Source organism: Astatotilapia calliptera, chromosome 10 (assembly GCF_900246225.1).
Source record: "Astatotilapia calliptera chromosome 10, fAstCal1.2, whole genome shotgun sequence".
Lineage (NCBI taxonomy): Eukaryota > Metazoa > Chordata > Actinopteri > Cichliformes > Cichlidae > Astatotilapia > Astatotilapia calliptera.
In genome coordinates, this window is record NC_039311.1 from 1,862,453 (window position 1) to 1,889,995 (window position 27,543).

General features: G+C 41.7%; 1 protein-coding gene across 13 annotated transcripts in view; it reads left to right on the plus strand.

Moving 5' to 3' along the window:
• The window catches only part of auts2a (activator of transcription and developmental regulator AUTS2 a), a 349,430-nt gene that overhangs the window by 70,073 nt on the left and 251,814 nt on the right, over window positions 1-27,543 (plus strand). For 11 of the 13 annotated variants that reach the window (XM_026183217.1, XM_026183218.1, XM_026183221.1 and 8 more), the window contains exon 3: window positions 14,607-14,813. In XM_026183217.1, the coding sequence (XP_026039002.1) occupies window positions 14,607-14,813 (207 nt within the window). The remainder of the gene's footprint in view (window positions 1-14,606; window positions 14,814-27,543) is intronic. The other 2 variants (XM_026183222.1, XM_026183219.1) reach the window with 1 other exon arrangement.

The following is a 27,543-nucleotide window of genomic DNA, read 5'->3' on the forward strand; positions in this document are numbered from 1 at the left end:
TCATTTTAAAAAGGGAGGTAACACTTGCCCCTTTTAGCCCCACTGGAAAGTCAGCCCTTGCCTTCTATTAAATATTCATACGAGTGATGGATGCACTTATTTATTGCCCGATATTTTCCTTGTTTGCTGCCAGTGACGGCAAATGAGACCAAATTTGTTACGCTCCGTCATTTTTGTGGCACCGCATCCAGGAATTTGATGCATGGCTGAAGGACTAAACATCTTAATGAATATTTCTGTGCTTCACCAGCATAAAGGAGGGCGACAAATTACAGCAAAACAAAGCACGAGTAGCAGATGTAGGCCTACTTTTAAACCTTAGTATTAGCTAAAAATGTCACATTTTGCATGTTTCAAATGTGATTATTTGGGGTTAGTTTTTGAAACATTCGATTCAAACATGGCAACGGCAGCTCCGGCTTCCTCCCACAGTCCAAAGACATGCAGTTAGTGGGGTTAGGTGTGGGTGGTTGTGTGTCTCTGGCGACCTGGGTGTACCCTGCCTCTCGCCCTATGGTAGCAGTGATGTCTTGGTGCAAGAAGGTCCGGGGTTGTTTTCGTGTGATTTCCTTCCACGGATAAGTTCGTTACGTTTACTGGTGTTTCTAAATTGGTCATGTGTATGAACGTGACAGTGAAAACATTTTCTTTGGGCTCTCTGGGTCAAGAAATTAGATTTTGTAGATCTGAGAACTTCTAGGTACCAGCTGAAAATAACAAACTGATCAGCTTTTAGATTTTAATTTGAAGCTGACTCAGTCTGAGCCTACCGAGAGAGTGTTTATTAAACAGGCACAACATGATAATAATGCTTAACATCAAGCTGCTCGTGAGCAAACATAAGGTCACTAACATTTGCGGCAACATGTACACATAATGAGTCTAAAACAATAACAACCATAATGGCAGTGAAAAGCCTCTTCACCTGTTTTTGCCATCCGTCCCTGGGTAATAATTACTAATTACAGTAGAGTTAATCCTCCACATTCAGGTGAGCACACCCAGCTGTGACTCATCCTCTCTGGCTCGTTCTCCTCCTGCTGCATCATAACGAGTGGTTGGTGCCGTTTGATTGTAGTGTAACACTGTCCCCCGGCCTCTTTGCCACAGCGACGGGTTTAATGATGCATCTGGGAGAAAACGTTGGACACTTTCAGGAAACACACATCCTGAGTTCAGGAGGTGGTGCTGGTGGGGATCCGTCTTTTTCCACTGATTCATCAAAATATCTGTCATTCCACATTTACTTGTAACTTACTGGCAGGAACCTGAATGCAGTTTGACTCTTTGGATCTTTATTCAGTCGTGGCAATGATAAAGTCTTAGTCCTGCCACAGACTACACCACAACCGGTGTTCTGATACTGTATGATGCCCTCTCTTGGTCGTGAATGCCACTTCTTTGCTTCTAGTACCTCTTCATCATCATCATCTTCTCCTCAGCTCTCCTGAAACCCTGGTTTGTCTTTTAAAAGCTTGAAAATGATTCCACGGCTTCACTTTTCCCGGGTTCAACCTGATTTTCAGTCGCCGGCAGAGTCGTGTTGTAATTGTCTGCTGTGTCTGCTTCCACACTTGGCACCATATGTTTTTGTTTGCCTTCTAGCTCTGATTTGCCATGTGGGGATTTTTTTAATGCGCTTACATATGTTTGTGTTGGTTACGCGTCAGACGTGGTGCTCTGCTGCCCACAGACATGCTTTTGTAACGTTGCCAGCTGATCTGTGCGTTAGCAGTTAAAAAATGCACAAAAAAGAGGAATCGCTGTAGATGTTTGGTGGTGCCCACCCCCCCACCCCCCAGCTCTTTCCCTCCATTAAATGTATTGTTTGAACATAAAAGCTCATTAGTAGAGCTTAGAATTAGAGTTTGATCAACTCAGAGACGATGTCTCGTGTTTAACTGTGAGAAGAGGATCCAGAAGTTTCACGTTTCTTGTGTTTTCTCACAGGTTCATTTGCACATCAAGGAGAATGAAACCGTGCTTGTTAGCAAAATGCTGCTTGTTTCTCTTCTTGTTCGTGGTCATTGTTTACACGACCGCATGAATTCTCAGCCGAGGCTTAGAGGAGATCTGAGCAAAAAATAAATTATTACATCCATCCAACCATCCATTCGCTTCTCCTTTTCAGGGTCGCGGTGCTGGAGCCTATCCCAGCTGTCACAGGGCGAGAGGCGGGGTGCACCCTGGACAGGTCGCCAGTCTGTCGCAGGGCTAACACACAGGGACAGACAACCATTCACACTCACATTCACTCGCACATTCATACCTAGTGACAATTTGGATTTTCCAGTTAACCTATCCCCACAAGCTGCAAGTCTTTGGACGGTGGGAGGAAGCCGGAGTACCGGAGAGAACCCACGCAAACACGGGGAGAACATGCAAACGGCCTGATGGTGGAATTGAACTCAGGACCTTCTTGCTGTGCGGCAGCAGTGCTAACCACCGTGCAGTTAACAGAAAACGGTACTTGTTCATTTGTTAATGCCTTTGATTAATTGCTTTGACAGTGGAATGACAGTAAATGTGACGTGCTTGTATTTTATGTTTTCATTTATTTATAATTAGTCACTCTGGACTTTTAACCAGGGTTTTATAACCAAACATCATTCGCTCAGCTACGCTGCTGCTGCTGCTGCTGCTGTTGTTGTTGTTGTTGTTGGTAAGGGTTTGTGACTTCTCGAGCTATTAGTTGGTTAGTTGGTTATATTTTGAGAGCATATTGTCATCGTGCCATCAGGTTACACAAAGACACTTCTGTACCAACGCTGCTTACTTTAGCTACACATACCACCATGAAGTAAAAGTTGATACTGTTACTGAACAAACATGTGGAGCGTAATATTGAGCAGTTAAAAGACCTTCAGTGGTCACATGATTACCATTATATTTGCTACATTTCATGTTTTCTTGCCTGTTTGTGTTTTTCCTACGTGTACGTGGCAGACAGCTTAACAAACAGGCCTGATTTGCTGAGAGGGAATCCTCTTTAGCAACATCAAATGGGAGAATCGGATTGAAGCTTTGACCACATGCGGTCATCGTCAGCACTCCCTCTCCCGTGTAAGGAAATGCTTCATTTGCCTTTACATCTGTCAGCAATTAGCTGTAATTATTTAAGCCAACAAGGGCAGCTTCAAAGGCTGAGATCATCCTGCCGTGCCGATCAGCCTGGGATTGTTGCAGCACATTGTTTTCTACCTTGCTGTTTGTTCTCATTTGATCTGTGCAGCCTGCACTTAGTCTTGTTTTCGCAATATGCTTTGCTTATTCAGGTCGTCACCGCATGTCATGCGCATTCGTGTAAACAGAATCGATGACCTGCTACTTTTAGTAAATGTTCCTCTCTAGGATATCACAGAAAGTGTGTGTGTGTGTGTGTGTGTGTGTGTGTGTGTGTGTGTGTGTGTGTGTGTGTGTGTGTGTGTGTGTGTGTGTGTGTGTGTGTGTGTGTGTGTGTGTGTGTGTGTGTGTGTGTGTATGTTTTTACATGTACGTATGAATAAAAGGCCTGCTGCATTCCTTACATATGAAAAGGGCAACACTGCCCACTTTGTTTATTTAGTGATTACCATAAAAGCAGCCGTCTGACAGGCTCCATCTCCTCCTCATGTTTATTAATAAGGGTAAATGTTGGTGGCTCTTATGGCTCAAGCTCAATATGTTTATATCAGTTATATAAGAGCTGTACTGGCACTGTTAGAGTGGAATCACTGGGAACTGGAAACGCGTGCACTCTGACATGTGCTGCGTCATAAATACAAACAGATCTGCCGACTTTGGCTCGAGTACAAATCTCCTTTTGCTGATACACGTGTTATACCATACTTTGTAATTAAAAAGTGACAGAGCAGGTTTTTAAGGATTTATATGCTGCTTTCTTTTTGTTTGGGAATCAGTTGTTCTTCTGATTCCCAAACAAATGAGATGAAATGATAGAGATGGAAACTGGTTTCCCGTAACTCCAGTTCTTCTTTAGCTCTCTGAGCTTTGAGAGAAAAAGAATCAGTTTTTGTTTAATGGCAGGAGCTCGGACCTGGTTTTGGCTCATCATACAATCACCCACAGGATATCCCCTTTTTGGTTTTTCCCCACACACCCATCTCTCTGATGGGGGGAAAGTGTCTGTGATTAGACGAGTGCCAGTCTAGGTGTCGTTGTAAATGTGAGCTGTGTGCATTTTTAAAGCGGACGCTGTTGTGTCAGGTCTCGCTGTTGTGGCATTATGAGAAACGAGGCGACGACACAAGCAGGAGCAAACATCCTGCAGATGCTTCAGTCTTTCAGGGAAATCGTTTCCTGAAAGCTGTCTGGCTTAGACGAGCTCATCCCCTCCGCCTCTGGAAACACTCGGGCTGTTAGCAGCTGGATCTACTCTGAGACACCAAAGATGGTTTTCAGAAGGGAAAAATGATATTTGTACATCAAAATATATATTTTTTGCTTATAAAATACAAATTATAACGGGTGAAACGAGCCACTGTGTTGAGATAATTGTTTGAGCATGCTCAGACAGCAGCAGCTGAGGCACGTGGAACAAATGCTTTGGACCTGCCTGCTCTCATGCGTTCTGCAATATAACTGTATTTATTTCAGCTACTTCACAGTCGGCACTTAAGGGCTTAATTTAGTGTGTTTACACTTTTATTCATAAAGTGTATTGTTGTCATTCAACACCACATGAATCAACACTGATTCATAATTAGGGATGGGTACCGGTGTCCGGTGCCATCTGACATAAACGGTAGTAACCAGACCGAAAAGCAGCGCACATTTCGGTGCTTTTTTTCCTGAGCTGTGATTCACTTCTAGCCAATCATTTTACGTTTCCGAGGATAGTAGGCGGGTCCAGGTACGTGCGTTCTTTTATGCAGAGCTACGGATTAAAAATGCCCAAGGCGAAGCGGTCAAAAGTCTGGCTGTACTTCACAGCAAAAGATGCAAACTCAGCAGCAACAAGTGCTTTAAGCTGATACTGTGATACTGTCAAAGGAGGCAACACCTCGAATCCGATGAAACACCTGGCGACGTATAGCGTTTTTTTTAAAAGCCCAGAAATGCGCCGTATTTGATAGCTTGCTGCGAGACCTCACACCGAGCACATCTACTGTGCGTGGGTTGCCTGTTATCTGACCCGGAGTTAGCAACATCCCCCAAGAACCCGAAGAGGAGAGTCCTGGCCCCTAGCCCTGCCAGTGTAGCAGAAATGATGAGGATGATGATGCAGCAGCAGCCGTTCTTCTCTGCGTGAGTAGCTTAATGTTGTTCGTGTGTAATTTACGTTGAGTAGGCTAACCACGTTATTACATTAATGCATGTAAGGTGAACTAGCAAACATCATCATAGCTACATGCGGCTGTCTTCTTGTTTGATGGCAGATGCTCCCTTCACCCTGGCCAAAAAGGCTAAAATGACCAAAGAAAAAGTGGAAAACAGTTAAACATGAGAGGTTTTTGGACAAAGTTTGTGTTTTTTCCATTGTTTAAGCACTGCTTCCAGCCAAGAGTGATGCCATATATGCCCCATAGCTGCAGAAAAGGCTAACATTGTTATCTTTTTACAAAAAACCAGCTGAATATGAGTGGTTTTTGGACCAATTTTGTGTTCTCCATTCTTTAAGCACCGGTTTGAGCACCGTTTGAGCACCGGCACCGTTTCAAAAGTACCGATTTGGCACCGGTATCGGATAAAATCTAAACGATACCCATCCCTATTCATAATTTTTAAAAAATATTACTTCTTTGGATCAAATGTATTTTTTCTTCATTTTATGCCCACATGGATTTGCACTTGTATCCAGTAGTTTTGCTCCTCTTGTACTCGAGCCCTTCTCTTCCACGTTTCCTGTCTTGTGCCTCTCGAGCTGCGCGGCGTTTCTTTGCTTTCAGAAGAAACGGTCATCCACGGTGCACGACCTGAATGCTCAGTGACAAGATGAGCACTCAGGGATAGTCTGAGTGGTTCCTGTATTTCAAAGATGATGTGCACTTGTGTTTGTCCAGTAGCACTCGGCACCTTGTGGGCAGGTAATGGTTACTGTTGCTGTAGAATACAGCAAAAATGTTTTTTCTTCATATTCTAAAGCTTATAAAGGCCCATAAACAGAACTGTAGCACAGCAGTTTATAAGGGCATGTAGCAGAACACCATGTGAAATATTTCTGTGTTCTGGCCAGTGTGACTTTGTGCTGCTACAGGAACATTTGGAGATTAAATTTGGGATTTAGCAAACTGAAAATGTCAGAGGGATCCGCCTTCAAACGAATCATTTCACAAAACGACTTAAAACCTCTTCAAAGAGTTTTTCCTGTGTCTGACCTCAGCTCTCTGTTTTTCTAACTGATGTTACTTCTAAAAGTAAAAAAAGTTTAATTCATCGCATTCAGCAGTAACGTGAAGCGATCCAAGTCTTTGATGGAGGGAGTCGATTTTGCGACATGTCACTGGCACAAAGGCTGATTCTGGTCATCTGGATGTTTTCAGGGGGAGAAACGTTTCGTCATCATCCAGGCGACGTCTTCAGTCCCAGCTCACTGCAGGTTTCCCCAGTCTTATAAACACTACATTTGCACCGGCCTGCCCAGTTTCTCAGTCAAATAGGAGCTCAAGGTTTCAGCGTCAAGATCAGGAGAAAATCTAGAAGTTACTTGAAATGATTTTGTATTAAACAGTCTAACATTTTGACTCATCAACCAAAGGTGTTCTACACAACTACGCTGTAGCTGATATATCTTATTTAACCTCCTATCAGCTGTCTCAGTGAGTATCCATCCATCCAGTTGTGCTTTAAACATTAATGTAGACCAATCGTTCTGTGTGTGTGAACTACATAAACCATGAATCACTGTTTCCTTGGCTGTTAAGTGGGAGATAAACTCCCTGGTGTCTCACTCTCGTCACTTGCTGTGTGTACAGAGATGTACTTGGCAAACTCCGCTCTGCTGTTCCATCTTCACATAAAGCAAACTGACAACTGTACATTAATTGTTGAGTGCAATAGTAAGTCTGCCTGTGCCAGTTTAAGCTGCGAGGCTTAACAACGTTTGTGGTGGAAACATTGTGCTTCTCATTTTTTCAGTTTGTTTTCCAAATTCTGAGCGATTTCTGTGAAACGTATTTCATTCTTGGTGATTAGAAGTAGCTAAAGATTCTTTTTGATCTCCGTGAGGCATGAAAGACATTTTTACACCAACTCGAGCAGCTGATGTTTAGCTCACCGTTAGAACCAAGGTTTCCCGTGTCAACTCTCAACCAGTGACTACTTCATGCACGTGTACCGGAGTTCGAACATTTTCGGTTAGAGGATCAAAGAGTCTATTCACACTTATAATTGGTTACATGACTGCAAACAGCAGCAATGAATTATGCAGCAGTTAGTTACGGCCAACACTTCTCAGCTCGTCTTAATGCTGAACGTGTGCTAATCAGGTCAAGGACAGACTTCTCAGTCTAACCAGCTACCTGAAGTTAATCTGCACTTCAGTCCTAGAGTACAGCAAGGAGGGATTGTGCTGATCAGGCTTTATTAGCATCCATTAGATCTCCAATTATTCTTTACTCTGTTGTCGTGTAGAGGCCAAAGGTATGTGTTTGTGTGTTTGCAGAGCTTGGTGTTGAATGCAGCGGTGTCATCAGTCATGAAGTCGGTCTATTTATACTTGTTGTTATTTCCTGACGTCTTTCTTCTCTTTTATAATTTCTTGAATCTGTTTCTTCTAAACTAACTTTTGTCCATAAGACAAATATGGACGGGTTGATTTTGTTGGGGTCACTTCATTGAACCTGAGAACCAGCCTGTTCATTTATGTCCTCTGTAATGGTCATTTGTTTTGGGTCTGCATCTTTTGACTTATTCAAGCCACCCTACTAAGTCCCGATGGACATCCTGCGCTTTCCATTGGTTTCTCGTGCGTTTAGGCTTTTAGCTCCAAAGAGGAAGGAAATCACAAAGTAAACTGGGAAGGTTCATTTTTCCTTGGTTCTCAGGAGGTTAATCAAAGGTTGTTGGACATTAGGGTCACTGTAAGCATGAAGTTTTCTCAAAGGTGGCTTTAAAATGCAAGACAAACGAGGATGAAAAGAAAGGAGGAGCTCTGTAATTTCTATTTTTAAATAAAACCTCATTTATTCTGTGACACTTCTACTGTGTAAGGCCCAGAGGAATATTCAGGAAATGTTATGTAATGCACTGTATTCAACTACTCACTGGCTGGACACTTCTGTCAGAGCGTCGGTTCATACTGATGTGAGAGCATCTCCACATTCATGATGCAAGGATTGATATCTGAGCCAGTTATCTGGTTTCACTTAACCCAGCATTTGTAATCAGGCTGAGGTAGTTATTAAAACAAACCTCCAGCTGTTAGAGATGGGCTAAATCTGTGATAATATTTCTGACAGTATATATATTTTTAAAACTATGATGTATACGGCCTGCAGACAGCAGCAATTCTGAATGTAAGTAGATGAGGCGCCGTCTTTCTTTTCCACTGAGCTACCACCGCTGATGACACACTTCCTAATTTAAAGTGTGAATCTATTGAAACAAGGTGTCAGCAGCAGCATTGTAGAGCAACAGCAGTGACACATGTCAGAGGTAAGAACAAAGCACGGGTAATGTTTTCCCTGGAAATTCATTCCACAATAACTGAAGTAACTGAACCATGAAACTCTGCAGGAGCTGCGCATAATAAAACATAATGTTGTATGTTGGGTCGAGCTTTTTAACCAGTTGCTTCAAGCACTGCTTTTCCACCAGTGATCTCTGTCCACCGTTTATATTAAGCCTCTTTGATACCAGGAAGGAGAAGGAAACGTTGATCGTGTACGTCGAAGGTATCAATGCTCGATCATTAAGACGCAGAGCAACAGAATATTTAGATTTTTATTCTTTCTGTTGCAGCCTGCGTGATGTTTAATGAGAGAGGTGCCCAGTTTAGCGTCGTCTATTTAGGCACATATAACAATCAAATTTAAGGCTACGTCCACACGTACCCGGGTATTTTTGAAAACGCAGATTTTTCTATGCGTTTGCGCCTTTCGTCCACACGTAAACGGCGTTTTCGGTCACTGAAAACGGAGATTTTCAAAAACTCTGTTTTTGCGTTTACGTGTGGACGAGGTAAACGGAGAACATTTTTGACGTCACACTGTGCGCCACGTTATTGTTTCGGTGAAATTAATTTCTACAATGGCGGACTTTGACAAAATACTGTTAATTTTACTCTCTGCAGTGTTTAAATGCTTACATATACACACACAGTTACTGTCCCTCCACACATACGATTCAGTTCTGCTTCTATGCGCCATCTTTGTTTACTCTTTCCCACCCAGGCTGACTTCTGATTGGCCAACATTTCTACACGGATAGGAATATAGCGCCACCTGCTGCTTTGGCATGTTACTAGCAGCGTTTTCCTTCATTTTTGGCTTTTATGTGTGGACGGGATTTTTTTTATAAACGAAAACGGAAAATCTTCGTTTTCAAAAATACCCGTGTACGTGTGGACGTAGCCTAAATTGTGGATAAAATTGTCTATGAATCTATATTTTTAACTCTAATCTATATACATCTATAATTTTTAATATAGATTTGTAGGATTCGTATGGAAAGACAAAGACTTGATCCAAATGTCAAAAACAAAAACCCCCTAACATCAGCGCACAGAGGTTTGAGAGTTTGATGGTTTTATACCTGTTGATTTCTTAATCATTGCTTTCTTGTTAATACCGAGTTCTGAACCAACCGTCCGGATGTTACACCAAGAAAGGAGACCGTCAGACTAGGTAGTGTTCAGTGTTCTGTTCTGATGCTGTGTGTACGCTACCTGTGTGATATGACGATATCTGATGACGATATGAAAACTTCTGTCGTTTCATATCGCGCTGTCTTTTGTTTTGTGGTGTCGCAAAATGAACTCTTTACAGGAATATTTTATATCGTTTTGATGGTCACTGTAGCGGCTATGACCACACTACGGACGGACAAGTGACTGTTTTTACACGTTGTCATTAGCAACAACGACGGTAAACCCAGCGTGTTCGTCCGCTTGTTTATTTTCCAAATAAACCTTTCACAATAAAGCTGAAGATGTCACGATCTGGCTGGCAGACCGTGGGGATGTGTGGGGAAGGAGGACCCAGGCGCGGTACTCTGTGTATAAACAGTGCGTTTATTTACAGTGATGGAAACAATAACAGTAAATCCCCGTGCTCTCCCGTGACTCCCGTGTCGTGTCTTCCCAAAAGTCCGTGCTCCATGTTCTCCACTGCCGTGTGTCCACACACACCCCGTGCCTGCTGCCCTCCGAGGTTCCACGCTCCTCCTGAGGGGAAAATGACAGAGGCAGCCGTCAAGACACTTAATTCCAGTAGGCATACACTCAGACTTTAGCTAAGCAGAAGACTAACGTGGAGTCTCATGGAATGATCCCGCGTCGGTGGGAGCTCCAAGACTCTCCTAAGTAGCTCCCCCGACGAGCCCTGATCAGCGGCAGGTGTGTGGCTTCGGGTGTGGCCAGTCCTTCCGCAGGGCCACACCCCTCAGGCCTGCAGGTGGCTGAGCTCCATCCTCCAAGCATCCCCGCAGACATAAACACACACACTCACATCTACAATCATGGAGGAGAGCAGCAGCAATACCAAAATACATATAATAATAATAATATGATACATGACTGCTCAGGGATCCTGGGTCGCCCAGTCCCAGGACCCTGACAGAAGATCCTGTTGAGACTTTTTGAAATAAACTGAAATGATGACAAAATACATTATTCTCAAACATCACATTTCAGAATATGCATCAAACAAATGACCTCAAATAAAAAAAGGTAACTATAAATGGTGCCAGTGAGGATGAGGCAGAACCAGGTAATTATGGGTCAAACTGGTGTTTGACTGAGTGCTCGTATTTAAACTGCTATAAATAACTTGTTGGTCTATAATAGTTGAAGCATGTGTCAGATGTGTCCCTCTTGAGCCCTGCACCACTTTTCTTTTTTACCTTTGGGTTTTGGGTTGTAGATACAAACACATACTTTGCCTTGAATGTTATTCACACAGAAATATGTGGCTTGAAAGTGAATTAACCTGTGGCAAACCCTCACGTGGACACCTGCAGATATGCATTGTGACTAAATGCCACATTGTAATTAGTTTGTACACAGACAGACAATCGTAGTAATGAAAGCTAGTGCAGACTGAGCCATGCTGAGCAATTACTTTGCTTTCAGTGTCATCGTAAGGCAGTGAAATAAGGAATTTGTCTTGCTATTGTTCAGTGAGCAGGCAAGACATATTGTGCATAATTTATTCCAGGCAATCAGTTGGTTTAAATGCTCAGAAGCACGCAGAAGACTGGCACAATGGAAGGTCTCTCAGCCTCATCATAACTTTGTCACTTATTCTGTGCGCTGACAATACATGTCATGTTACATTATTTGCCTTGGATGAGTGTGGGCGGGAAAGGCAAACAAGATTAGTTGATGCATGCACTTGTTTTTCTGTGAGGCCTTTAGAAATGGTTTAGTGAGTCAGTGCCAGTAGCACACCCATCAAGCTCATTTCTGACAGCAGTGGATATCTCTGAAACTGCTGGAGTAATTCTCTGCCGGCACGCTAAGGTTGCTTCGAGGTGGTCCATCTGAAGAGCTGCTGCTTGAGACGGGCTGGATTTCCCCCCCCTAACCAGTGTGTGCTGGAAAATCTGCCTCCATTTCATTCCTTATATGCACTGTACGCCAGCTGTGAAGCTCACTTTGGTTTCTGTGGGCTGTGGGTTAAATCCTAGACCGAGTTGGGGTTTGTTGGACTGAGAGTCTACACTGAGCGGTGCTGAACAAATACAACTCATCCTAAAAGATGTTGATGGATTAAGAGGTTTTATTCAAACTAGAAAGACAGAGGGCAGCAGTAATAACTACGACCCACACAGGTTTGAATCAGCTATACTACTTGTATAGTTACTCTTTTATAAAATCTAAATGCTTACATGTCACAGAATGATTAAAATTATTAGGTTAACACAGAATTTGCAACAACTATATTTATTTTCTTTTTTCCATTTTCCAGATTCGACCAATCAGAGCACGCTCAGTGTGCAAAGGCCTTTACAATACTTGACAGCCCTGCTGAACATCATGTGCAACGTGGCTCACTGACTCAGACATTTAATTCAGGCTGTTTATCCAGCAGAAAAACAAAATTCCCGTGCATGTCTGTGTCCCAGTATTGGGCTGACGTGGAGCAGACAGTAGCGCCATCAGCTTCAGAAATTTCCCTAAACCCTGAACTCAGGGTATTATCAATGGAAACAGTAGCAGTGCTGTAACACTGTGAGCGTGTTACTTCTGCACGCACTTCAAAATCATTCTGATTTAATCTGCAGAAAGTTGTTCCAGAGCTCAGCTGTCTCTTTTCTCTCAGATGTTTTCTTATCTTCTCCTTCGGTGGTGAAGTGATGTGCGTCTTGATGTAAACCCTCAGTTGTAACGTTTGTGAAACAGCTCTTGACTGTAGACTTTGCCAGTGATGTATTCACCTCCTGACTTGGTTAGTGTGTTTTTTTTTTTCTTTCTTCTTGATTAATCAGCAGTCGTCCACTTCAGCTGCCTGCCTCCTTCACTTTCATCAAGGCGTCTTCATGTTACCAAATACTTTTCACTTAAAGACGGAAAAGTTAATTCCATTTCTCAATAAATGATGAAAAAACAAGACACGCCTGTAATATTGATGCATTTAATCAGTCCAGTAGTTTCAAGCCCGTAAATATAAAATTCCTGTAATTCCATAAAAAACCAAAACATAACGTGTACACTTGCATCATGTCTCGGTGCTACAAATGCACACTGCATTAGAGCTGGTCTCTCCAGCCTCAGTGTTGTAGACTATTGACATGTTATCAGTGCAGCTGCGGCAGCTTTGCACTTCCATGCTGATAGCCACTTCATCTGCTTAAACGTCTCCCTGGGGCTGTTAACAGCAATGGCTCTAACAAAAAGAGTAAAATAGGTCACCACTTCAGATAACAAAGCTGATTTGCTCGATAACTTTTACAGTAGAGGCTGTAATACATTGCACAGCCCCTTCAGCTGCAGCCTATTAGTGCTGATGAGCGCTTTCAGACTCTGTAACTCCCATATTGCAGTTGCAAGTTGTGTAACTCATCTTATTGCTTTGTTTTCAGTATCCAGTTTGTCCATGAAGACAAATGTTCTCCTGTATAGTTTCATGTTGACAGAAGACAAAATGGACTTAAATGTTCAGGGTTTCTGTTGTTAGCGCCGCTGTGTGCCCCTCAGCTACACGCTCCTGTTTTCTGTCCATCAGATTTGATTTAAAACCATTTTGCAATCAGTCCTGCTTACTTTACCTCACTGTGACATCAAAGTCCTCCAAACACAACTGATGCATGAGTGAGAGAGAGAGCGTGAGCAGTGTGTAGGTTCATGCTAATGTCAGCATGCTAACATAGTGAGGTCATGTTTTTACAGTTGCTCTATGAGCATGTCAGCTAATTTTGAAGTGGATGATCAGGTTTTCACATGAGAATTAAGAAGAACAGTAAAGTCATCGCAGTTCATCCTTGGACCATGAATATATGTGTTTCATTTATTTATCAGCCTCACGGAGGAATAATGAGTCACCTTTCATTAGCAGGTCATCCAGTAGCTATGAATATCTGTTCAAGTCATGTTCCACAGAGAGGGTTCACTCCCGTGACCTTTCACCTTCACGATAAGAAGCCTGTTAATCAAAGCAATTACAGTCTGTCCACTCAGTGACTACACAGGAAGAAACACTTAAAAATCCCTTGAAAAGCTCGTCTTGTCTTCTGTAATCTGTGATCTGAATGCGATGTTGCTCCAGACACCTTTCCTTTCCAACATGAGCTCTATAAATATACTAGAGGCTCTTTTTCAGTGTATTTGTTGGTTTCCATTCGTGTGACTTGTGTTATTACAGTCCATGTGCACATACATGGTAATGTCTGAGCTGACAGGTGGGAGGGAAAAAGGATCGAAGAGAATGAGCTGAAAATATAATAAATTTAAAAAAATTAATCCATTTAAAATATGTCAACATGGACTTTGTGGTTGTGGCCGCTACAGTGACTGAAACAAAAGGTTGTGTAGCGTTGCGTGAGATGTAGCACTAAAGTGTCACATCCATGGTTTAAATCCACCTGGCATTTGCTGGAACCTCCACTGTGTTCTTTGAGAAAAGGAAAAAAACTGTCAGTGACCTTGTTCTTTTATTCTTTGTTGGAGAAAATTTAGTGATGGAACATCGAAGCCTTTCTGCATGATAGCCCTTCAATTTAGAGCAAATACTCTCTGCTTATTGTAGAGGAGATTTGCTATCTGTCAAAATGGGCTTTTGTGAAAAGGTATTCAGCTGTTTTTGAGCTCTGCAGTGTGTAATGAGCAGCTTTTCATAGATATAAAAATTCAGTCAAACACACATTTAACTGCTGATTGTTGGTGTGACTGCAGGCTTCTTACAGGCCAGTTGTCTGGCTGATACAGTCTGTAGTACATTGCTTGCACGAAGATGAAATACTTGTTTTGACTCTAATAAAAGCTTTGTCTTGTTCTGTTTTCTTCCTAGAAGAACATGACGCTAAAGCCTCAGGAAGGCAGAGACAACCAGGCAGGATCCCTGCATAAGAAAACCCCTTCTAGGGTTCCCAATGGCCTGAGCCTGGAGCCCTGCAGGAACAATTTCCACCACCAGTCCTCAGACCAGGAGAACAACCCCCGCTTGGCTCACTCGCAAGGGAAAAAGAAGAAGCACCTGAACAAGAAACACACGATGGTGAGTTATGAAAAACCAAAGAAACCAGTAAGAGTAGAAGGACCATCATTAAAAACTGTTTTCTTATAAATGCTTGTTTAGTTTTAGTTTCCTTTAGTTTAAATTAAATGAGTACTTCACTTAACAACTGGTTGTTTACAGGCTCTGGAGATGACTGGCTGTGGGCTTAATGGAGCAGCTTTTGTTACACTGTGGCATTTGAACCAAAACCACAGTCTGTTCCTAACACTAACCAAGTTATTCTTATTACATAAACCGACCAACGAGTCAATCTGAAAGTAAAAGGCCAAGCGCAGTGCCCAAAGGTCTAATGGGAATTCACACGTCTGTAAAAATGGCATAGCTGCTATATTAGAACACTTTGGTGGAAAGCACTTTATAAAGGAAAAAATCACATGGCATACATGCAGAGTTGGGACGCAAAAAGCATATCGACATTTTAAGGACTGAGGTTCGTCCTGTGCTTTAAACTGATGCTTGTTGAGCAGAAAATGGATCCTCTGATGGTGTCGATTTTGATAATTAATGCTAATTCAGCGTCCAGCTGTCAGATGCTCAGAGTTTTACTGGCACGTGTACATTTTACTGATCTGTGCGGTGGGGAAAAAGCTTTTATATTTTAAAATATTAATACAGTTTAATTGATACAATGTAATTTATTGATCTAAATCTGTAACATAATGTTACTAAAGCCATGAAATAAATATGACTGAGTCTGACCGATGTGCCCCTTTTTGGTGAGAAAAGTGGGACGGCCCATTTTTAAAAGTAAATCATTTGTATCGAGGATTTTTGGAAGTTGCTCGATAAAACATTGCACCTCTAATGGTTAAATCAAAGAGTCCAAACGCTCTACAAGAGTGAAGTCTAGCTCCTGTGAGGTGTGGGTGTAGTTTAATGTATGACTCAGAACATGTTTTTGTGTGTAGCAAGGTGACGAGGTCATCAGTGAATATTTGTGGCACCCTGATGCAGGAGCGTAGTTTACAGCACTGTCACACACACAGAGCAGCGTCGAGCTGAATATGCAAGAGTGTGTTTCTGAGCTTCACGAGGGAGAACCTACACACAGTTTGTTTCATATACACACAGTTTGTTTCATATACACACAGTTTGTTTCATATACACACAGTTTGTTTCATATGCACACAGTTTGTTTCATATACACACAGTTTGTTTCATATGCACACAGTTTGTTTCATATGCACACAGTTTGTTTCATATGCACACACTTTGTTTCATATACACACAGTTTGTTTCATATACACACAGTTTGTTTCATATGCACACAGTTTGTTTCATATACACACAGTTTGTTTCATATACACACAGTTTGTTTCATATACACACAGTTTGTTTCATATACACACAGTTTGTTTCATATACACACAGTTTGTTTCATATACACACAGTTTGTTTCATATACACACAGTTTCATATACACACAGTTTGTTTCATATACACACAGTTTGTTTCCTATACACACAGTTTCATATACACACAGTTTGTTTCATATGCACACAGTTTGTTTCATATGCACACAGTTTGTTTCATATACACACAGTTTCATATACACACAGTTTGTTTCATATGCACACAGTTTGTTTCATATACACACAGTTTGTTTCCTATACACACAGTTTCATATACACACAGTTTGTTTCATATGCACACAGTTTGTTTCATATACACACAGTTTGTTTCATATACACACAGTTTCATATACACACAGTTTGTTTCATATGCACACAGTTTGTTTCATATACACACAGTTTGTTTCATATACACACAGTTTCATATACACACAGTTTCATATACACACAGTTTGTTTCATATGCACACAGTTTGTTTCATATACACACAGTTTGTTTCATATACACACAGTTTCATATACACACAGTTTGTTTCATATGAACACAGTTTGTTTCATATACACACAGTTTGTTTCATATGCACACAGTTTGTTTCATATACACACAGTTTGTTTCATATACACACAGTTTCATATACACACAGTTTGTTTCATATACACACAGTTTGTTTCATATGCACACAGTTTGTTTCATATACACACAGTTTGTTTCATATACACACAGTTTCATATACACACAGTTTCATATACACACAGTTTGTTTCATATACACACAGTTTGTTTCATATACACACAGTTTGTTTCATATGCACACAGTTTGTTTCATATGCACACACTTTGTTTCATATACACACAGTTTGTTTCATATGCACACAGTTTGTTTCATATGCACACAGTTTGTTTCATATACACACAGTTTCATATACACACAGTTTGTTTCATATGCACACAGTTTGTTTCATATGCACACACTTTGTTTCATATGCACACAGTTTGTTTCATATGCACACAGTTTGTTTCATATGCACACAGTTTGTTTCATATGCACACAGTTTCATATACACACAGTTTGTTTCATATGCACACAGTTTGTTTCATATGCACACAGTTTGTTTCATATGCACACAGTTTGTTTCATATACACACACTTTGTTTCATATACACACAGTTTGTTTAAATGTACACTGTGCAGTAACAGTGTTTCAACTTTGACCTGTTGGTCAAAAATCTGTGCATTGCACACATGTGGATATCACATAAGCAAACTGCATTACATCACTTACATCACATTGTTTTTCTTCCTATTGCCTCATACCTGCCTAGTTTTAGGGGGATTTGCTGAAGTCTAAATGCTGTAACTTTTTTCTCTGCTAGTGTTTTTTCAGAGTAAAGGAGTCATTTGTCCATCTTGCATCTTGTAATAAATGGATTAACACCTGATGAGAAGCTTTTATTGCACTTAAATGAACATAACGAGTTGCCTTCCATTTGAGTAATGTCATTTCACGATTTTCTCCTTCGCTGCTGTTTGGAGACGAGCGCGCACGCACGCACGCACACGCACACACACACTCTTGAGCAGAGCTGGTGCCAACGTAAATGGCAGCAAATATTCAGTAATAGGGTCTCTTCAGTAATACATGTGCATAGCTTCCTTTGGCAATGTCAAAAATATGTTATATATGTTATGCTTTTATTTTATATGGTACACTGCGAGAAATGTAATGCTCAGCTGGCGAGCTCTTCAGTCTGTTACTTTGAGATCATTTGTGCAGCTCTCACAGCCTGTTTTGGGAGGGTGTTGTAACTGTTTCATGTCCTTTCCTGTTGTTGCTATTATGGTTGTCTATAAAAAATACTCAGATATTAATATCAAAGGAAGATACTCATTTACAGCAGTATGGATGCCGACAGTGCTGTATGTTCACACAGCTCCTCCCTCACTCACAGCTGAAGTAGTTAACATTCATAACGCTGATCAGTGCTTTAGGAGGGATGCCAGAAATCAGTAAAGCTCCTGTTTCAATAACACTGAAGTTAACATATGCAATGTAAATGTTAGCAGTTAGCTATTAGTAATTATTTACAGCCACAGTTGTAATCTCTTATAGTTGACATAGCAGCTTGTGCACTTTAGTTAAATAAAAGGTGAATAATATTTGCAGGCTGAACAGCCATGCAGAGCAGATTGCTCCAGATTACCAGTGTGGAGAAGTAATCTGAGGGAACAAAGAGTGAAATTCAGAGCAGCAGAATCAGAGTTCAGGGCTGAGGGTGTAAAGAGCTGCAGATGTTTAACTTTAACTTTCCTGTTTGTGCAATCAAGTGTTTCTTCTTTTGTTGCAGCCGGCTGTGAGGTTAGACTGGTTCAGTGTTTCATACTGAGCTTCTTTATTTTAGCATGACTGTGCCGAGTTAAAAACTGTCTAAATTCTTTCATCTTTAATAAAACGATCAGCATTGCTGCTTTACCAGGTGTAACTATGAAGTTTAACTTCCAGGCATCCATGAAAACAAAAGTTATTACATTTAACGGAGTTAGAAGCTAGCAGGAAGCTAGCAGAAGTTAGCTCGCTAGTTTCGCTAGTTACCTAAGCATGATATAGCATGTTCTGACTGAGAGATTTCTGAAAAAAATCAAACGTACAGCTCTGCTATCACTTCCAACATAAATGAAGACAGGAAACTAAACAGCAGTGACGTTTGTAGGGTTACTGAAGTTGGGCTAGCTGGTATATAATGATGTTCTACGTGATCGCTAGCGACACAGTTATGTTAGCATAACATAAACAGTGAAGCTGGAGGACGAACACTAACACTTTTCCACTTATAAAAGTTAACGTGAAGGTTCTTCATGGTTAGAGACAAATGCAATCGCATGGCAGGATGCTGTAAACGGACCAAACTTCAGTCAGGAGAACAACTGAGATAATCCATCCACAATACGAGGTTAGTCATTAATATACTGCAACAACATGGGAATAGAGCAGCTGCCAGAGAATTCAACATTAATGAATCAATGGTACAGAAGTGGAGGAAGCAAGAAGAATGAGTTTAATAAAGTTTGATTTATCTGACTGCTTTGTTTCGCTTAATGTGCCTTATAATCCCGTGCACCTTATGGTCCGAAAAATGCGTACTGCACACTGCAGTTTAATATTGCAAAGCACCTCTTTTTAACTTCAGTAGATATTATACATGGTTATGCTCAGGATATGTCAGCCCATTTCTACTGGAAATGCCTTTTGGTTAAACTTTCAGCAAGGAATTTGCATTTGCACTGTTACATTTTTATAAAGCTTTAATGTACATAAAAAACAGCTGCTTGTTTAAGTGAAAATAAATGGAAGGTTGTCTTTTTGCGCTAGTAATGTTGTGGAGTTGTATTTTGTCTCGCATCAATTATATCGTCAGTTATATCGTTATCGCAAATTTTCAAATATATATCGTGATAAATATTTTTGGCATATCGCCCTGCTCTACCCCTGAGCTTAATCTTCTGTGGTAATTGTACTGAGCATTTTCTTTGGTATCAAGTTCAAATTTCTAGTCTGCAGCTATAACAGATATGCAAACAATCATCTTTGATTGGTTTTGTGTTGCTATGACTGTGATTGTGTGTTTTAGTGGAGAATGACGATCAGGTCCAGTCCTGATCTTCTTAGCAGCCAGCGTCTGCGGACACATTCAGACACGCGTGCCACATTTTCTCCCACATGTGAGCTGACATGCAGGCGAACATGCAGGCGAACGTTTACTCGGCGTGCGTCACCACAGCGCGCTTTCTCGATGGCTCTGTCTTGATAGTGGCAACACTAATGAGTTAATTGCAAGGCATTCAAGGTTTTCACTGGTGAGAGCTCTCCAAATTACAATGGCACACTCTGATCTCAGTAAATATCCTAAATGATTGTAACGATTACACTGCAGATGGTTTGGATAATGCAATCCGCTGGCTGGCGTGCAGCTGTGACGCACAGCTACAGTCGTCTGTGTTGAAAAAGTTTGTTTGTTTGTTTGCAGATCGACCCGTTCACCTTGATGCTCAATAACAACCTAATCTGACATCTGCATAATTGAAAAGATCATCATCTGTGCCTTACTCCACCCCTTTTTGTCCTCTTTGAGGAAAACGAGCTGCAGTGGAACTGCGATCTGTCGTTTTTGGCCTTCAGTATAAATAAATGTTAAGTCTTTGTCCTAACACAAGGTTAAAATTTTAAATGTCAGAGGTTTAATTGTCCCTGCGGTCTGAATAGAGTGGCTGTTATAAGTGCTTCTGTTACCTCTGACTTTAAGTAGAGTGAGAGAGAAAGAAAGATGAAAAATTTGATGTTAAATAAAGCAAAAGGTGTTTTTTTCCCCTTTTTTTCTTCTTCTTTGTTCCCCTTCCAGCCAAGTTTGCAGATTGCAGCGAATGCTTTCGATCTCTGGCACTGACCCAATGCACTGAGCTGAGATACTGTAAGCTCAAGGGGGGAAATAGAGAAATGTTTATAAGCGCCTCTGACATATCGCCTCACAGTGAAGAGCCCAGATAGAGGAAGCTTCAGTGGAGATGGATGAGAGCGCAGTAACAAACCACAATGATGACTCGCTCCTCTGCCTTTATCATATCACAGTTTGGTTTTTGTCTTTTGCTCCGGGGGATTGTTTTTGCTTAATTGTCACTTGTGCCATATTGAGTTACTGATCCTGTCTTTCTAAAGAAAGACTTCCAGGCTTTAGTTAAAATGTAATCACAGCCCTTTAAGGTCGAGGAGTGTTTCTGTGGTCAGTTAGCTCAAGGCAGTGTGTGTGTGTGTGTGTGTGTGTGTGTGTGTGTGTGTGTGTGTGTGTGTGTGTGTGTGTGTGTGTGTGTGTGTGTGTGTGTGTGTGTGTGTGAGAGAATAGAGGCTAAATCTCGTACAGACATCCAAGCAAACATATTATTTTAATCTTGCTCTCCCCACATTCCCCATCTGTCTCTAATGTGCAGTATAAATAAAGTATAAAACTTCTTTATGTGTGTAATATTTGTGTATCATAAAGGTTTATTACAGCAAGTAAACTGTGCAGAAGAAGAGCTCACATTTATTACTGGATATTTTGTGTGAATGAGCTTTGATTGCTGTTTTATAATGCGAGACCTGCACTCGTACACGCTCCACAGTACCATGATGGCACCGGTTCTGACATAAACGGTAGTAACCAGACCGAAAAGCAGCGCACATTTCGGTGCTTTATTTCCCTGAGCTGTGATACACTTTAGATTCTAGCCAATCATTTTACGTTTCGAGGATAGTAGGCGGGGCCAGGTACGTACGTTCTTTTAGAGCAGAGCTACAGATTAAAAATGTCCAAGGCGAAGCGGTCAAAAGTCTGGCTGTACTTCACAGCAAAAGATGCAAACTCAGCAGCAACAAGTGCTTTAAGCTGATACTGTGATACTGTGAAAGGAGGTAACACCTCAAATCCGATTAAACACCTGGCGACGCATAGCGGTTTGTTAAAAGCCGAGAAATGCGCCGTATTTGATAGCTTGCTGTGAGACCTCACACCGTGCACATCTACTGCGGGTGTGGTGCCTGTTATCTGACCCGGAGTTAGCAACATCCCCCAAAAACCCGAAGAGGAGCGTCCTGGCCCCTAGCCCTGCCAGTGTAGCAGAAATGATGAGGATGATGATGCAGCAGCAGCCGTTCTTCTCTGCGTGAGTAGCTTAATGTTGTTCGTGTGTAATTTACGTTGAGTAGGCTAACCACGTTATTACATTAATGCATGTAAGGTGAACTAGCAAACATCATCATAGCTACATGCGGCTGTCTTCTTGTTTGATGGCAGATACTCCCTTCACCCTGGACAAAAAGGCTAAAATGACCAAAGAAAAAGTGGAAATCAGAATCAGAATACTTTATTGATCCCTGGGGGAAATTATTTTTTGTTACAGTGCTCCATTTTAAACCAACATTAAGACAAGACAGACAATACGCTAACTAAGAATAGTACAATATATACATATATATACATACATACATACATACATACATACATAAGTCACTTATAAATAAATATTTGGAAAAGAAACATGTGTAGTTGTAGCAGCAAACAGTGTGTTAAGTGGATGCGTTGTACAGGGAGATGGCCACAGGCAGGAATGATTTCCTGTGTCGTTCAGTGGTGCTGAACGACAGTTAAAACAGTTAAACATGAGAGGTTTAGGACAAAGTTTGTGTTTTTTCTATTGTTTAAGCACTGCTTCCAGCCAAGAGTGATACCATATATGCCCCATAGCTGCAGAAAAGGCTAACATTGTTATCTTTTTACAAAAAAACAGCTGAACATGAGAGGTTTTTGGACCAATTTTGTGTTCTCCATTCTTTAAGCACCGTTTAAGCACCGTTTGAGCACCGGCACCGTTTCAAAAGTACCGATTTGGCACCGGTATCGGATAAAACCTAAACGATACCCATCCCTAGTCAGGAGATACCGTTGAATGTTAGAGTTTATGTTAAAGCATTGTTACTACTTATTGTAAAGACTGGTTTTAAGCTCAAATGTAAAGATATTTATACCCACTTCACCAGTAAAGAAAACACACAAAGCTGGAAGGAAAAGTGCTCCAGCTGAGATCTCTGCATGGATTTTGACTAAATTGAGGAAAATCTTTGATTTTTGCCTGTTAGTAAATATTAAAGGGGCAAATTTGTGACTGTGGACCAGGATTCAGGCTCGGATATCTTTTCTGTGCTCGAGCAACAATGTAAAAGTTTTCTCTGTGTGTGTGTGTGTGTGTGTGTGTGTGTGTGTGTGTGTGTGTGTGTGTGTGTGTGGTGGGGGGGGGAGGACCGGGGGTTTGTTCTGACGACACTCGTCTGCTCACTGATGACTTTCTGCTTCTTAATTCAGATAAAACTGAGGTTATTTGTACTCGGCCCTGAAAAGCTTAGAAATATGGTATCTAAGCAGATTCTTCCTCTGGATGGCATTACCTTGGCCTCCAGTAACGCTGTGAGGAACCTTGGAGTCATTTTTGACCAGGACATGTCCTTCAATGCACATATTAAACAAATATGTAAGACTGCTTTCTTCCATTTGTGCAACATCTCTAAAGTTAGAAATATCTTGTCTCAGAGTGATGCTGAAAAACTAGTTCATGCATTTATTACTTCCAGGCTGGACGACTGTAATTCATTATTATCAGGAAGTCCTAAAAACTCCCTGAAAAGCCTTCAACTAATCCAAAATGCTGCAGCAAGAGTCCTGACAGGGACTAGAAAGAGAGAGCAGATTTCTCCTGTTTTGGCTTCCTGTTAAATCCAGAATTGAATTCAAAATCCTGCTCCTCACATACAAGGTCTTAAATAATCAGGCCCCATCTTATCTTAATGACCTTGTAGTACCATATCACCCTATTAGAGCACTTCACTCTCGCTCTGCAGGCCTACTTGTTGTTCCTAGAGTATTTAAAAGTAGAATGGGAGGCAGAGCCTTCAGTTTTCAGGCCCCTCTTCTGTGGAACCAGCTTCCAGTTTGGATTCAGGAGACAGACACTATCTCTACTTTCAAGATTAGGCTTCAAACTTTCCTTTTTGCTAAAGCATATAGTTAGGGCTGGACCAGGTGATCCTGAATCCTCCCTTAGTTATGCTGCAATAGACGTAGGCTGCCGGGGATTCCCATGATGCATTGAGTTTTTCCTTTCCAGTCACCTTTCTCACTCACTGTGTTAACAGACCTCTCTGCACTGAATCATATCTGTTATTAACCTCTGTCTCTCTTCCACAGCATGTATTTATCCTGTCTTCCTTCTCTCACCCCAACCGGTCACAGCAGATGGCCCTGCCCCTCCCTGAGCCTGGTTCTGCCGGAGGTTTCTTCCTGTTAAAAGGGAGTTTTTCCTTCCCACTGTCGCCAAAGTGCTGCTCATAGGGGGTCATATGATTGTTGGGTTTTTCTCTGTATCTATGAAGCGCCTTGAGGCGACTTTTGTTGTGATTTGGCGCTATATAAATAAAATTGAATTGAATTGAATTGATGTTGGAGTGGTGGCCTGTGGTGAACAGAGGGCCACGCTGTGAGGCCCATCTGGTCTGTGGTGCTGGGGAATAGGAAGACAAGAAGTGGGGGTGGGATTTGGGGGAGGGCAAGGCTTAGGTTGGACATCTCCCCCCAATGCCCCACATCTCAGTCTGTCTGTCTGTGTTTGTTCTCAGACGTCAGGAACAACGATTTTTACGCCTGAATGATGCAGAAGTTTGTCTGAGTTAGAGTTTGCTGAGAATCCATCAGCTATTATTGCTACATACAGATTAGCTAAGTTAGCTATTCACCACGAGTATCTTTACACAAACAGTGCAATTAGAAACATGTTTGAAGTTTGTCCCAGTAATCCTTCCATTAAAAAAGAAGGGACTTAAATTTGGAATATTATCATTATGCACACTGACTTTCACGGGACAAAGATTTGCTTTTATTAGTCAGGAGTTTAGATGTAACTATAAAGTGTTTGATTCATGGAAACCCCTCAGTAGTGTGAGAAAATGATTACAGCGGTCCTTCGTTTATCGCAGGAGTTACGTTCTAAAAATAACACAATAGGTGAAATCAGAAGTAGCCAACTTTATTTTTTACAATTGTTATAGATGTTTAAGGCTGTAAAACCTCTCACTACACACTTTATACACTTTTCTCAGACAGGCACGAACATTTTCACACTTTTGTCTCTTGTTTAAACTCTCAAAGTTCAAACCTTCATAGAAAAATAAGTTCATTATTATAGGATGAAACCAAAGATCAAACCATGTTTTCAGGTCCAGAACATAGGATAGAGCAGCTGCCAGAGAATTCAACATTAATGAATCATCAATGGTACGGAAGTGGAGGAAGCAAGAAGAATGAGTAAAGTTTGACTTTTCTGTTTTATTTCGCTTAATGCGCCTTATAATCCGAAAAATACGGCAACTTCTACCTTCCTTCCTGGCGATCGTGGCTCAAGAGTTGGGAGTTCGCCTTGTAATAGGAAGGTTGCTGGTTCGAGCCCCGGCTCGGACAGTCTCGGTCGTTGTGTCCTTGGGCGAAACACTTCACCTGTTGCCTACTGGTGGTGGTCAGAGGGCCCGGTGGCGCCAGTGTCCGGCAGCCTCGCCTCTGTCAGTGTGCCCCAGGGTGGCTGTGGCTACAATGTAGCTGCCATCACCAGTGTGTGAATGTCTGGATGACTGGATGTAGTGTAAAGCTCTTTGGGGTCCTTAGGGGCTAATAAAGCGCTATACAAATACAGGCCATTTACCATTTACCATTCCTTTAGCATGTCCAGAAGTCTGACTTTTTGTGCGATGGTTAGCGTCTTCCTCTGCCTTTGGGTGCTACTGCAGGAGCCTTTGATGGTGCAAAAAGTTTCATTGACATTGTTGTGTTTGTTGGGGAGAAAACATACAAACATACAGTGCAGCACTTCAGAGTCACACTGCTAGCGATCGAAGATTTATGTAAATTTGACAAGCTGAACACATTCTGTCCTGTACAGCAGACACGGCACAAGATTGATTGACAGTGGTCTACAGCCAGTCAGGACGGAGAACACAATGCGCAGTTAAAAAAATTGCACAAAATAAATCAGCAACAGTAGCCCTGCGACAGACTGGCGACCTGTCCAGGGTGTACCCGCCTCTCGCCCTATGACAGCTGGAATAGGCTCCAGCACCCCCCGCGACCCTGAAAAGGATAAGCGGAAGCGAATGGATGGATGGATGGAAATGCGCAAAACAGGCGAACCGCGTTACAGCGAGGGACCACTGTACGTACTCATGCTACTGCAATCTTGCACCATAGCAGTTGAGCGTGTGCACGTAGCCACCATATCTCACCACAGTGCATGTGTAGAATAATTCTGTTTAACAAGCAAATTCTCACACTTGTGTCTTTTTTTTAAATTGCTTTTAGGATGTTCTCACAAAAATACAACACGTGTAATTACTTTCATCTCAGCATTAATAGTTTGCACCTTGATATCCTTTTTGCAAATCCCTCCAGCACAATAACTGAACTCTGGATTAAGTGCGATCTTTGGCATCGCAGGCTGTCAGCTGCTCGTGGTGTTATATTGGCTCATATAACAGTGTAGTGTAATGGGGATAATGAGCCCCTTCTGTGTTTGAGCAAATCACACTGCTGGTTGTGTTTTTTGGAAATAAGCAGGTCTTTCAGAACAATTAAAAAGAAATCTGTGGATTCAACATGTTATTATCTTTTAAACACGCAAATAGTCTCACGATGCTTTCCTCTAAAAAGGTAAAAAATAATCCATCCAGGATGTTTGCAGTTGAATATGTGTACCGTAAGGTTTTTGTGACAGTTTGACATTTTATTTAAAAAGTAGGCGCCTGTCACTGCTTCACATTATCGCCTTCTGTTAGTCACACCTGAAACGTGTGAAAAAGGAGATGTGCTCTTAGGGTTTGTCCCAGCTGTTAGGAGTAGTTGCTGTGTAGGCTGCAGAGGAGCGCCCAGTCCTAGGGCTTAAAGACGCCTCCTTGAGAAGTTTAAACCAGAGCAGCCAGTCAACCACAGGGTACTGGCCTCTGGCTCCACGAATCATCTCACTGGCTAGATCCTCTGAAAAGCAGTGCCTTAGGCCTGCCAGAGGGTGCGTACTATCATTCAGCAGCAGTCCTCCTACCTGTACTGAACTCTTATTTTACTCAGCTAGTAACCAAGTGTAATGACATCAAGGTAAAAGCTGTATGGGCCTGGTTGTATTTGCATCTGTGTAAATATTTGTACAGAAGCCCTGATTGTGTCAAGATGGGGGCAAGCGTGCATGCTTTTCAATCTGCAGTGAAAATGAAATATCACGTTCAGCTCTCTCAGCTTTGTGGGTCACCCTTAATAAGCTTATCCGCTAAGCCAATAAGAGATTCGAAGAAAAGCAATGTCCTGATTGTCAGATAAGATGCTAAATCCATTCTGATGGGAGCCTCAGTTGTGGGGGTGGTAATTATCACTGTCACAGTGGCAGTTTATAGAAGGGGATCAACTCAAATCCACTTTCAATGGCTTGTTTTGCGCTCTTTGTGTCTTTTTAACACACATGACAACAATGTGTAAACATTTAGATGTAATGGGGCCTTCACAAAGCTGTGTGTTATTGTGTATATGTGTTTTTACAGCATTGTGTGACACAATGTTAGCACAGCAACATGTCTGTTGACGTCCCTGCAGGCCCTTACACCTCTGCACAGCTTCACTGGGAACTTTGTACTTTCACATCTGTGCTTAACAGAAAAGGTTTTAGTTGCCTCTTTTCAGCCTCTTTCATTATAAATGCAAATTCTTGTAAGGCGTGTGTGTGCGTGCGTGTGTGCGCGCGTGTGTGCG